Genomic DNA, 14,067 nt, shown 5'->3' on the forward strand with positions numbered 1-14,067 from the left:
ATATATTTTTCTATACGCAGGCTATAGACAAACGCCTAAAAGAAGTCTACGAATAAAAATTTATAAATATACCTTATTGACAAAAGTCTATAGAGTGCCTAAAAAAATGCTTGTGAGTATTCCCCCCGCGTGAATCCGGCAATTGACGCAGCGATTTTAAAGCGGCTTAATGAAGAATTGCAAGTGCTTGCGTTTCGCTTTCACTTCTGCAGAAGTCTGGACGGGAGCGCCAGTCTTTAGCTTTATCGCGATGTAAGGTTAACAATACTGGCCGTATCGGACATTTCCTGTCTTTCAGCATTCTATGTCAAGGTTAATTGCACGTAGTACGAAGTGCTAGAGCAGTAGAAGTGGTACAAGTGGGAACATTAGCTCTATAACAATTCATCGGGTAGGCGTGTTTTTTTTTTTTTTTTTTTTTATATAGAACGGAACGTGACATAATAGATCGGACACCGGGCGTCTCATAGCTTGCGAGCATCAATGCAGCCGTGGCCAGGCGCTATCTGCAAGCAAGAGCAAATACTGCGGACTTCCACAGCAAGTCAAAAGGGTATCGCGAAACGGGAGACGTCGATCGAAACTATCATTTAGCACCAGCTGCGCAGTCGTTATGACAATGACCTCGCATTTCCCACTTCGGTGATAGCATCTCTAAACTCAGCGGCCATATCTCTCTGTAGCTCTACGTCGATACATTACACACGTCCGCCGTTTTGTCCTGGAGTTGATACGATTCCTTTCGCCTCACAGGTGCGAGTAAACAAGATCAGAATGCGTGACACAACATCGAGCAGAATTATGACAACGCGCGAGTCAACGTTAGACAAACGCCCCGATAAATGGAGTAGCAGGCCGTTCCCGCTTTTTATTATGAGGGGATGTCGACAGACCGTTATTGCCTTTCATGAAGTTCTTTCTTTCTTGCACAAAAAGAAGGAAGGACACGTTCACAGTCAGGGAGCGGTGCGCTTTGGAAATATTCACGCTCGTTCAGTTTTTTTTTTTTTTTTTTTGAAGCGAAAGCTTTACTACGCCAGGTAGTTCGAGCCATCGGGTATGCACGGTTTTCACCTTGAGGGATATTCAGAGGTCAAACTTCTGTGTTAAGCCTGGTTATCGCAATATGACTTTGGGGAATAGTCAATTAGGCCACCAATTAAGTGACCCGTGACCGCTGTCATGATCAAAGTCACGTGACCTGGTGGTCGCCATGCGACTTTTGGCCATAGTCACGTGTGACCACTGTCAAGGTCATGTGACCTGGTGGTCGCCATGTGACTTCAGGGCATAGTCACGTAGGCCACCAAGTGGCCCGTGACCACTGTCAAGGTCAAGGTCATGGGAGGTGACGTCAGTGTGGCTTGGAAGTAGAGGGCGTTAGAGGGGCGATATGTTTAGAAATAGGCTCCTGTCTAGGTTACAACACTGCGCGAGATGAAGGAGGACGAACACCCTGCTACAGGCGCGGAACGCGAAGGCACACCGGAATGACACCCTGAAAAGGCGGCGTGCCGAAGAGGCCGATGAAAAACGGGCTTTACGATTGGAGAAACGCACAATGTGTTTAATCCAAGCTTGCAGTGAGCGCAGCCATGTACGTGAAGGTTTTGCTTCCCCCCAGGGTTAACCAAAGTAAAACCACCAGCTATTATTTTTTTGTTGTTGTTGTCCTCTGTGTTTCGCGCTGTCTTTTTAGTTTGGTGGCATTTATATGCGCCGTCTGACTTTGACTATACATTTGTCACCAATTTCCTCAAGGCTGAATCCACCTCCCATATTGTTTTTTCTGTTCTTCTTCTCCCACAGTGATAGCAAAAACCCGCAGTGTTTTAATGCAAAGGGTGAGCGATTGAGAAAGATTCACTTACTCTTGGTGAGGGTCATGATGCGCGAGCCTTCTGACGCGGAGACGAGGCCGTCGCAGGTGGCGTCCGGCGATTGAGACACCCGGAAGGCATTCTGGTGGCCCACGTGCTCGTACACCTGCACAGTTGTCGCCAGACGTGTCCTTACGACGCAGCTCAAGGGGAAAAATTACGAGGGACTTTAGCGACTAAAGTAGTGAAAGGCAAAAGCCTGAGTGCCGCATTCTGCTACGCAACTGTTGCGCATGTAGCGATGTATGCTGCTGCGAGTAAAGTGAGCGACTACTGTTTCACATTCTGCTAGTGCATTGAGCTGTCAAGCGGTGACGAGTTTCGAAAATGTTCCAAGCATTGTCTACACAACCTCTAGAAACGTCTAATATTAGATCATTAATTAGTAATAAATCATTAGGCATTGATAGTTGATAATTAAAGCATTAATTAGTTCAGTTCAGTTCAGTCGTTCAGTCGTGTCCGACTCTTCGTGACCCTATGGACCATTTCACGCCACGCTTTCCGGTCTCTCACTATCTTCCTAACATTACATAACTTCATCTGCAGTGCCTCGAGGATGCCATCTAACCACCGCGTTCGCTGCCTACCCCTTCTCCGGCGACCGTCAACCTTTCCCAAGATCAAATCTTTCTCCAGCGACTCCTCTCTTCTCAACAGATGACCAAAGTATCTGACTTTAGAATTTGACCCTCCAATGAGCAGTCAGGGTTTATGATCGACAATATCGACTGATTTGATCTTCTGGCAGTCCAAGGAACTCTCAAGAGTGTTCGCCAGCACCACAATTCAAACGCGTCAATTCTTCGGCGGTCAGTCTTTTTCACAGTCCAACTCTCGCATCCATACATCACAACTGGAAAGACCATAGCACGAGTTATACGGATCTTGGTTGGCAGACTAATGTCTCTGCTCTTTACTAGGCGGTCAAGGCTAACCATTGCTCTCTTTCCCAGAAGCAGGCGTCTCCTAATTTCATGGCTGCAGTCTCCTTCCGAGGTAATCTTGGAGCCCAAGAACAGAAAATCTGTCACAGCTTCCACTTCTTGTCCATTGATGCTCCAGGACTTGATAGGGCAAGACGCCATGATCTTTGTTTTTTTGATGTTCAGTTTAAGTCCAAACTTCTCACTCTCTTCTTGTACGCGCATCAGAAGTCTCTTGAGTTCCACTTCACTTTCTGCCATTAAAGTGGTATCATCCGCATATCTAAGGTTGTTGATACGTTTTCCAGCAATCTTCACTCCATATGAAGACTCGTCCAGACCGGTCTTCCTCATGATGCACTCTGCATATAGGTTAAATAGGCAGGGCGACAGTATGCAGCCTTGCCTCACTCCTTTCTCAATAAGAAACCAATCGGTAAGACCATGCCCAGTTCTGACTGTGGCCTCTTGTCCTTCATACAGGTTCCTGAGGAGACAGATGAGGTGAATTGGAACTCCCATCTCTTGGAGAGCTTGCCACAATCTGCTGTGATCTACGCAGTCAAACGCTTTCGCATAATCAATAAAGCAGAAGTAGATGGGTTTCTGGAACTCTCTTGCTTTTTCCATGATCCAGCGGAGGTTGTCAACTTGGTCTCTAGTTCCTCTGCCCTTGCGAAACCCAGCTTGCACGTCCGGAAGCTCCCGATCCACATACTACTGCAGCCTACCTTGCAGGATTTTTAACATCACCTTGCTAGCATGCGAAATAAGCGCGATCGTGCGGTAGTTGGAACAATCTTTGGCACTGCCTTTCTTTGGAATGGGGATGTAAACTGACCTCCTCCAATCCTGTGGCCACTGCAGGGTAGGCATTGATAATTGATTATTAGTCTTTCAATAGTCGTTAAATAAATTAATCATTCATTAACTAATAATTGATAATTGATTGGCATATGGTCATACAAGCCACGCCTTCGCGCATGCTGTGGTGGTGCTCTGTGATTGGTCGAGACCTCTATAATGTCATCCCCACCTCAGCCAATCAGAGCCGCCGCAAAAGCGTGAAACTTTTGCTGACGACAACGATGAGCCATTAAGGGCTTTCGCCTTAAAAAGAAAGGTCGTTATTTTGCCCACCAACTTTCTGTGGAGGCTTGGCAGCAGAGGTGAGGAAGTGGACATTTTTATCTGTCGCGGGGGAAGAGTTATTCGTTACTCAGGCTAAGGATGCGGAAGGATGAGGTGGGTAAGTTTGAGATACGGTACGGGGTCACCGAAGCCGAAGCAGCACATTCCCCAAGGCATGGGACAGATGCCCGCCTCCTTCCCGGCCTGTAGGCTGTACTGCCGCATTACAGCAAGTTGTCCTCCATATAGCGTCAACACTCCCAACTTTATGAAAGACCAATGTCGGCTGAAAATTTTGAGACATTGCAAGGCGAAACATTTATAATGTAGCATTCATCGTTCGGGCCGCAAATTACAACACTTAAAATAACAGCTGTTCATATATGTTTCTTTTTTTAACTGCGGAGGCCCCTCAAAGTAAGACTTATCAAACCGGGCAAATGACTGGATCCGAAGGAAAAGGCGCTGAAATGATAATTACCACAACCCCAGCCGCGTTCACCGCATGGCGAAGGCGTGCCCCACAAATACCTCTAATTAAGCCCGCCTTGAACCAGGTCGGTTCGCCCTAGCAGCGCAAAGTTGCTGAGCGTTTTTGGTGAAAGCAACGTTACTATCTAGTAACGTTGGGTGAAAGATACTGAATTGGGCCACTCTGGGCAATGCTTTTTAGAGGTTTTCTTCCTTGTCCATCTGCATCAATCCCTCTCGGCAAGAGTCGGTATATCCATTTATCAGATGCATAGGCCCCGCCGGTGTAGTGCAGTGGTAACACGCCCGACTACTGTGCCGGAGCACCCGGGTTCGAACCCGACCTCGGCGGCTGTGTTTCGATGGAGGCGAAACGAAGAGGTGTACGTGTGCTGTGCGATGTCAGCGCACGTTAAAGATCCCCAGGTGGTCGAAATTACTCTGCAGCCCTCCACTACGGCTCCCTTTCTCTCTATCCACCTTCACTCCCACCTTCCTCCCTTCCTTTACGGCGCGGTTCAGGTGCCCACAGCTACAAGTGTGACAGATACTGCGCCTTTCCCTTCCTGTGAACCTATTATTATTATTATTATTATTATTATTATTATTATTATTATTATTATTATTATTATTATTATTATTATTATTATTATTATTATTATTATTATTATTATTATTATCAGATGCATAGCATTTTTCAAGCTTACGTGGCCCCGGTGTTTTTTTTTAAAAAGTTCCTTATAAATGATGCGTGCCATTTTGAAACAGGACAGTAAACCCGATACACGAAGTTCACTGAAAACTTTCTTGGTACACGACACCCCTAGGAAAATCGAAGTCCTGCTGAAGTCTTTGCTTAACACAAAGATATACTAGCATACTATAGATGCCATTTATTCAGACATATTGTAAGGTATAAATTCGCATGCACTTCTGTCTAAAGCGGGCTAGTAATGAGATGGAGAATAAGGTACAGTAATGAAAAAAAAAAAAAACTACATCTGCTGTGAGCGTGATGCTGTCAAGAGGTTGAAATAAAATTGATTGATTGATTGATTGATTGATTGATTGATTGATTGATTGATTGATTGATTGATTGATTGATTGATTGATTGATTGATTGATTGATTGATTGATTGATTGATTGACATCTGCGAGATCGCCGCTTCCATATATGCACTGAGATATTCAGCGGAATATAGCGCAGTCCAACATGAAAGTCTATTTCTTCCCACAAACACGTGCACAAGAACTCGCTTTAGTCGTATAGAGCCGGCTAGGGGTTTTTCAAAAAGTGCCACTGTTACTAGGCGGCCGCTGAAAAGCTATTTCCTTTCACAACCTGGCTAAAAGCCGGGAGCGCAGGATTTTAGTCGAGTTGTGAAAGAAAAGCGAACGACGCAGACCGCGTACAGCCACCAGAGAGAGAGAGCGGTCAAGCTAATCTCTCCCCGGGACTTGTGTCGCAATTCACTTTGACGCATTAAAGTTCTGCTCCCGCCCGCGTTTCTGTTCGTACCGTCTCTGATTTCTTTCTATTTGTTTGCTGCTTGATGCACATCAGCGGCCCATGCAAATGAGATGTGCCCCTTTGGTGGTCGTGATTTCGAAAGTTTACGTCGCGCGTGCTGCGTAATGAAAAAAAAAAATCAATATTAAGCAAAGAACGAAAAACGGCACCGGCGGCTCAGACTTCGCGGTGTAAAGTGTGTTTGCCGTTCGGTCGTTGTGGTCGCACAATCGGCGGACGTGGAAAATCCAAACTACGCCCCTGCGGTAAAATTTTCGCGCACATTATAAATGACCCCAGGCTAATGGCAGGGATGATACGCCATTACGAAACTGCTGAGAGCCTCAGCTTTGAGAGGTTTATCATTATCCTTTCGGATCGATACTTAGGAAAAGGAAGACAAGATTTTTCTTTTTCCTTTTATCGACTAGTAGGAAATCCAGAGTACTCATATGCAACAGCAGTTTGCCACAGATTTCCCGAACGTCACCAACTGCCGTCATCTATCGGCCTTCAATGGCGAACAGCGTGTAAGAGAGCGCGAATGTTTTCCTTTGCAATCAATAGAAAAACTAAATATTCCTGCTAGATGGTACGCGGCGACGTTGACAATGATGGCTTAGTCCCCTGCATGCTGCGGAATCTTCCAAAGTGTTCCCTGCGCCCTCACCGTAGAGTTTTGACGCCCCATAGAAAACCAGTGAGGCTCGCCAAACATCCGAAAACGGAGCGGTAATTTCTGATTGCCGCTCGAACCGCCTTCCCCCACGTGCAGCACAAGCTAGAAGCGCATGTTGATATTTCTTGAACTTGTCTCCGTGGGTGGAACACGCCAAAACACGCAACGGGCAAAACTCCCCCGTCAACCGCCGTCAACCAGATCGGCCTGACTTGCAGCTCCTTCACTTCGTTTAACGTGCTCCGAAACTGTCGAAAACTATGCTGCACATACTGCGTGTACTTACAAGAGAACTAGACTACTCGCGTTGCAGTGCAATACAATACTATTTGAGCAGCCTCTCCCCCTCCCCACCAGTCCCTTTTTGTCATCACCGCTAAAAACACTGTTAGCTAAACTCGGACAACTATGCAAAAATGGCCCGTGCCAATGATTCATGCCTTTTTAAAATTTACTAATAGCTCGCAGATCGACCAATTTGTGCACAAAAGTGTGACGTCTCCGAGGGAATACTCCGAACGTTTCGCTGATTTCTAACCTGCTGTTTTCTCGACAGCAGGCGAGTATCCTTGACCGCGCCGAGCACGAAGGTCGCGCGATGTGCACGCCGTCTACTGGCATTAACGGAATGCATGAACGGCGCGCCGGTAGGTTAGTTACTATTTTAGTCGAGAGTACTTCCACCATCTGCGTTTCAAGTCGCCCTCTCCCAAGAGGTCGAATTTGAACTCGCCTGAAATAGGCATTCTTTTGAAAGGAGGGCAGACTCTTGAAAACGCAAGGAATGAAGTACGCGGCCAAGCTGCAGCTTCTATCGTAATTGTATCTCTGAACTATGGAATGTACTTATGGCGCCATTTATGAGGACGGATTATCTACGCAGACATTTCCTCGGGATCACCTTACAAATGAAGGCAGAATGTCGAGGAAAGATTATACGCGGGCTTAAAAAAATCTGCTGAAAACGAAAAAAAAAGAAAAGCAAAGCAGCTGAGCGGCTTGAACAGGAAAGAAGAAATACTGATTCTCAGGCAGATGTTTTCGGTATCAGCATCTATTATTTCTGATAATGACGTTGAAAAGAGGCGAATAAAGGTTTATTAAACGAGACCGACACGTTCAGTGACTCAGGAACGACTAATGTTTATTAGCGCCGTACCGGAAGTGCCCGAGCATGTTGCCAGACTGGATGGCGTGCGTCGTACAGTTATAGCGGATACCGATACACAGGGTACTCGGAGAATCACAGAGTGACACGATTCTCTAAGCCTGCAAAGCAGGCGCTGAAGCGCCTACCACACGGGGCAGAGTTCTCGTGGAGAGCCTCAGTTTCTCCGTTGCGATACACGAGGCTTATCAAGTGAGATGCACAAGATTCGCAGGGCCGCATTGTATCCGTGCGTCAGCTGTGCTGTTGTAGGAAAAGTGAATCATTCTTTTTAGTGTGGGTCCACGAGATGCTTTTGTGACGCACAGTCCAGGGAATGAACGTCTGAGGAAAATGAACGTCTTTCCCATGCAGTCTCTCTCACCATTTACCCAGGGTGCTCTCTAAGTGAACGTAGAGGCCTAGCAAATACACATTTAGAACACACTAAAAAACCAAAGGTAGCCACACATTCATTCAAATAGTTACTTCAAGCAGGCGGCGCAAACGCTGTAGGCCACTCTGTAGGACAAAACCGCCTCTACGCTACGAGCACCGCCGCCAAGTTACGGGGGGACCAAGGTCAATCAGTGCGCATATCGATGAGACCAGACATCTATACGCAGCCTTTATTTTTCAAAGGTCACGAATTTTTCTGAAGGCGGGCGCTGCGCGCGTTAAAGGTACGCAAGGAAGGTACGCAACCTTCTCAAAAAGCATTGAGGATACACGAGAGCCTGCGGTGCGGTTCGTGACTACGTGGTTTCAGAGTGGGCTCTGAAATTAATAATAATAATAACCGGGCGCAAGTATTTTTCTGAATGTCGTTTTCAATATTGCATTGTTCTGTGGTTGCACAGAGATGTCACATCTTACTTCGTTACTTTCGCTATTGTATTAGGGCAATTATGAACAGTAAAGTAATTTTTTTATGCCTCTTATGTAAATTACATAGTGAATAATTCACCCAAGGTGAGAGAGAGACAGAGAGAGAGAGAGAGAGAGAGAGAGAGAGAGAGAGAGAGAGAGAGAGAGAGAGAGAGAGAGAAAACTTTTAATGAGCATAATAATCAGTAAGAATTCGCAGGAGCTGGGTGGTCGGTGCCCCTAGTTTAGGGCTCACTGTTGACTGACACATCGTTCAACATATTTTGCGTTCACCTTCCTTTTTGCATCTCGAGACATTTTGACCATCACATGATTGTATACTTTTCGACGTCGGCTGCTTGGGATATATTTACCTTGTGATAGTTGCAATAGTTGCAATTACAGTAGTGGTCAGTTTTCAGCGTCACGTAGCGAGCACTTCGTAACTATTTTCGATGTTTTCCTACGATACGGGATCCACGTCTTTGCGCACATTCTGCCGCCTCTTCCGAAAGACATTCAACCAGTTGAAGCCAGGGACCGAACTTGCACCCTCGTGCTCGCTCACTCAAAGATATCTCGGTCGTTCCCTTGCCTCCGCGCATCGGATTTCGACTGCGGGGGATTGTGCACCTTAAAGCATTCCTAGCTCGCATGCATTTCTCCAATTATTTTGCAACATTTCCCGCGCACATTGCAGAATGAATGGGCTTTTCACGAACCATTCGTAGAAAGCCGCAAGCCGCGTAAATTGATACTAGTGGGAGGCCGCCACAGCTCTGTCCGTAGGGGGTCGCTATGATTCCTCGGTTCTGTTTTGAAGCTTCTGCGCAGCCTCGGCCCTGAGTAAAAAGGAACAGATGTAGGGAAAGAGCACAGCGCCGGAAGTGCTCGCGAAGTTGGAATGCTGCAGTCCAATGGCTGCGGCTGTGGTTACGGCTACGGATACAATGCCGCTATACTGTTCATGTGAGGCGCTCTGCGAACGGTCGGCGCGACTCTGAAAACCGAGCCCCGTTCGCTGCGGGATATACGAATGGGAGGGCGGACTATCCGATTGCCATTTCAATTTAAAACCGAGAGCCTGTCTCTCTTTCCGCTTGGGTTTGGGCTTCGGAGAGAGCCACCAAAGAAATGAAAGCAATCAGCTTCGCATCAGATCTCCATCAGCTGGCGTCGTATCGGAAGTAGATGCCGCCGCCGCCCGCCCTCCCCACCTCCCTCAGCTACGCCCCCGCTCCTCTCACCCGGCTACGCCTCTGCACGACCAAGATTTCTTTTGAAACCCGCTCTCGGAGCGGCAGGACAGCCAGCCACGCGCGGCGGGAAATTTGAAACCTCGCCTATCGTTGTTTCATTTTATTCTCTATAGGATTTCCCTTTGCCAGCGTGCCGTTCTCTCTCCCTCACCTCTCTATACTCTTCTCATTTCATTCCGCTTTTCCCGAATTACCTCAGCCGAGTCGGCGGCACACTGGCTCTCTGTTCTCTCTCTTTTTGTTTTTTTTTTTTGCGCTCCAAGCGCGTTTCACGCCGGAGTGGTTTCTTGACGACAGCGCCGCCCTGGTGGCGGCGGAAGTGGGCGATTCGCGGCCACTTCTTTTATGCTCGGCGCGCTACGCTAAACAGGCAATCTGTTACGTGCGACTCGAACGAGGCTTTGATTCCCGGCTTGCTCCGTCTTTTCTTGGCACAGTCTTCTGGCTTCGAGCGGGGTACAATTTTCCCGTCGTGGCTATGTACGTTTCCCACTTTTTGTGCTGCTCTGGTAACGTGAAGAATGAACCCTTGAGAAACCACAAAGAAAGATTAATGTTTTTTTTTTTTTTTTTTAATTAAGAGAAGAGAGCCGACGTAGGAACTTCTGACATGCCTCTATACAATAGGTTAGCAGTTTAGAGAGAGAAAAGCCGTACGAAGAGGACCAAGAGAGAGGGGGGGGGGCGTATTAATGAGTAGCGCTACATTTATAAGTAGCAAGGCAGAAGAACAAGACTACCCGTGGTACATTATCGCTGCCAATGGAACCTTGCGCGTGTTTAGTTTTTCGAGGTTGGAACAACAAGTTGCATTTAGGAACCAGCCTTGGAGTATTCAGGCCAGAAATCATGACAGTGTTTCCATTAATTTTTTCAGTCACTTAAACAATAGATCTTGATATAATAAAACTCGCAAAAAAAATAACGAGAGGACATACTCTGCATGGAGTAACAACCGAAGTACAAGCACACAGTGCTCTGGCGGTGATGACTTCTTTTTTTTTCAGAGAACTAGGTTTCTAACGCCATGCTATTCGCAAGCAACGCTTAACACTATGTTCGCCACCTGCGTCGGCACTGTAGCATCTGGATGCAAAATTATGATTATTTGAAGATCGAAAGGCGGGAAACACACAGAAATTACAGGAGCGCGCTTATGTCTGCTTAAGAGCGGAATTGGAGACCACATTACATGACTATTTTAACTGACTGTATCGTATTCGTCATATCTACTATCATCGTAATCATCATCACTATCGCTACTATAATAATCACCACCCAAATGCAATTTCATTGTCATCATTACTAATTCGCCCCTCCTCGGTGATGCAGAGGTTAGGGCGCTCCACTGTTGGGGATGCGGGATCGAATCCCGGCCGCGGCGGCTGCTTTTCCACGGAGGCGAAAAACAAGGCGCCCGTGTGCTGTGTGATGTCAGTTCATGTTGAGGAACCTCAGGTGGTCGAAATTTCCAGAGCCCTCCACTGCGATGTCTCTCATAGCCTAAGTCGCTTTGGAACGCTAAACCCCACAAACCAAACTATTCTACCATAACTGCAGCATCATTATCATCACTACTATCATCATTATCGTTATCCTTAATTAGATCGTCATGTTACATCGCTACTGTCATCCTCACGCTAGATAACGAGATTACGATCTGCTTCTCATGAGACAGGCATGTGGTTTGCACTCTCAGTTGGGGATCGGTTGGACAGTGGTTAGATTACCGGTGGCAACAGATTTTTTTTCTCTTCAGTGTTATTTAGTGCGAAAATTTCCTACTACTATTTCAGGCGACATTCTCGACAAGTCAAGAAAGGCTTTCGCGTGAAAACGGGCAAGGCTCAGAAAAACCGCGAGCTCTGAAACGAGACAAAGACACTCACAAAGCAACGGTAGCTGTCGCCGTCCGAGTACGGCAGGGCGTGCAGTTTCCTCTGCACCATCTTGCCGACGAGGTAGTAGGCCGAGCCTTCCTTCCACGTCGCCAGGCACGTCAGCTCCTCCACTGCGCACCAGGTAACGCGCAATCTCCGAACGCTTGTCGCGGCTTCGTGCGCACTTCATGCAAGACCTCACCGTGCTCACATGACGGCGAACCGAATTTTGCCCTTCTTTCGCCGGTAAGGTACATGTACCATATCGTATACGTGTGGTAAAGATAGGCGTATAGTGAATCCACGCGACATTGTTTTGCACCATTCATGTGTACCCTTGTTATGAGCCCTTTCTGCGCACTTGGCAAAAGCGACACTGACTATTTTGTAGAGTGTGTAAAAACCTCAGACAATTGATGGTTGGTTGGTTGGTTTGTGGGGTTTAACGTCCCAAAGCAACTCAGGCTATGAGAGACGCCGTAGTGGAGGACTCCGGAAATTTCGACCACCTGGGGTTCTTTAACGTGCACTGACATCACACAGCACATGGGCGCCTTGCTTTTCGCCTCCATCGAAAAGCTGCCGCCGAGGCCGGGATTCAATCCCGCGTCCTTGGGAACAGTAGTCGAGCGCCGTAACCACTGCGCCACCCCGGCGGGTGAGACAATTGAAGTGACTTGATAGGGGTTTCGGTTGTAGACCTCTTTAAATGTGTTTTTTTTTTCGACCTTCATAATATTGTTCCGCAAATTCTCGCGCTTATGTTTCCCAAAAAGCCTTTAGGTCTGTTCAGTTCTTGTGCAGTTCAATGTAACCACTTCATGCTTGTGCTTGAAAATAGTCTGCAGTATTTGAAAACAGTATTAATTATTACTAATAATAACAATGCGCCTAATTTCTCCAACAAACCCGCCGGGGTGGCGCAGTGGTTACGACGCTCGACTACTGTTCCCAAGGATGCGGGATCGAATTCCGGCCTCGGCAGCCGCTTTTCGATGGAGGCGAAAAGCAAGGCGCCCGTGTGCTGTGCGATGTCAGTGCACGTTAAAGAACCCCAGGTGGTCGAAATTTCCGAAGTCCTCCACTACGGCGTCTCTCATAGCCTGAGCCGCTTTGGGACGTTAAACCCCACAAACTAACCAGACCAACCAATTTCTCCAGCAGTTATTTATTGTCACACAAGTTTCAATTTGCTTCAACTCCCTATGATTTCTTCCGACGAATTAGAAGGCACAAATTATACATTCAACGCTTGAAATTAAAACTAAGCTTTTATCGCTGGCCGCTATTTACTTCAGATACCACTGCGATGCTTTTACTGTTACTGTAAAAGCGGGAGCTGTGAGTGCGTGAAGGGGACGTGTGCGTCGAAGCAGTAGGCAGGTCCTCACCGCTGCTCTCTGTGCCCTGAACATCAGCGCAGGCCTGGAAGCGGAAGAGAATGCGCCAGTCCGCGGAACATGAGTCCACCGTGGACACCGGGTGCCGGCACTCGCCGTGTCCCCGGTTGTAGGTGAACGTCAGCGGGCCACGGAAAGGGCACGCCACGGGGGAAGCCTCCACTGCAGTGAGTAGGGGACACGAAAGGGTCAAGTAGGGAGGAGTGAGAGGGCGCCAACTGTGGCCTGGGGGATATGTAACGTGGTGGGAGGGAAATCGACGCCGCCATACGGGAGAAAAAAAGCGAATGAGACCCCGAACTCGTCAAGCCAAGAAACAGGGAACCTAGATGGTTCCAACAAATATCGAAAAAAAAAAAAGAGGGTCAAAAGCAGAAAAACTCCTGGGGCGAATGCAAGACGGGAAGAATTATATCGATAGGTTTATGAAAGGAAAGGCAGAGAGGTTGGCCGGAATGATTAAAATCTGACCTGCTACTCTGCACTGGGGAAGGGGAAAGTGAGAAGAAAGAGGACCATGATGGGTGGTGATGTGGGAGAAGGTATATGAAAATATATACAAGCACGGCAACTTGCTTTACAGGCGCGAGTCAAGTCCGGCTGCGCACAACAGAAGGGCAAAGAGCCCGCACGGCCTGGACACCCTTCACCTTGTCCTGCCAAGCGCCCAGCAGCAACTCCTCCGACAGACGCCTCTTGTCGAAACGTTTCAAGGAAATGGCTAGCACTTTCAATTCACGCGCATACACTGGGAACACCAATAATATAAGGTTCACAGTTTTGGGGATGCCACAGTTGAACATTCCGCGGAGTCCACCTCTCCAATTCTTCCTTAGATGAAAACGGAGACCAAACTGACTGGGTTTTAGGCCTGAGAACGTTCTGGCCTGGAAGAACCCACAGCTATAGGTAGACAG

At 47.5% G+C, this 14,067-nt stretch overlaps 2 protein-coding genes across 2 annotated transcripts in view; one reads left to right on the forward strand and one right to left on the reverse strand.

The window, feature by feature from the left end:
• The window catches only part of LOC146182396 (m-AAA protease-interacting protein 1, mitochondrial-like), a 275,077-nt gene that overhangs the window by 62,265 nt on the left and 198,745 nt on the right, over nucleotides 1-14,067 (forward strand). The gene's annotated exons all lie outside the window — the stretch shown is intronic.
• LOC146182397 (uncharacterized) overlaps nucleotides 1-14,067 on the reverse strand; it is a 142,325-nt gene that overhangs the window by 16,657 nt on the left and 111,601 nt on the right. Inside the window, exons 5-7 of the mRNA XM_084577482.1 lie at nucleotides 13,142-13,312; nucleotides 11,760-11,881; nucleotides 1,872-1,986 (exon numbers count right to left, since the gene is read on the reverse strand). Coding sequence (XP_084433608.1) covers nucleotides 1,872-1,986; nucleotides 11,760-11,881; nucleotides 13,142-13,312 — 408 coding nt within the window. The remainder of the gene's footprint in view (nucleotides 1-1,871; nucleotides 1,987-11,759; nucleotides 11,882-13,141; nucleotides 13,313-14,067) is intronic.

Source organism: Amblyomma maculatum, chromosome 8 (genome assembly GCF_055883805.1).
Source record: "Amblyomma maculatum isolate TAMU_Amacu chromosome 8, ASM5588380v1, whole genome shotgun sequence".
Lineage (NCBI taxonomy): Eukaryota > Metazoa > Arthropoda > Arachnida > Ixodida > Ixodidae > Amblyomma > Amblyomma maculatum.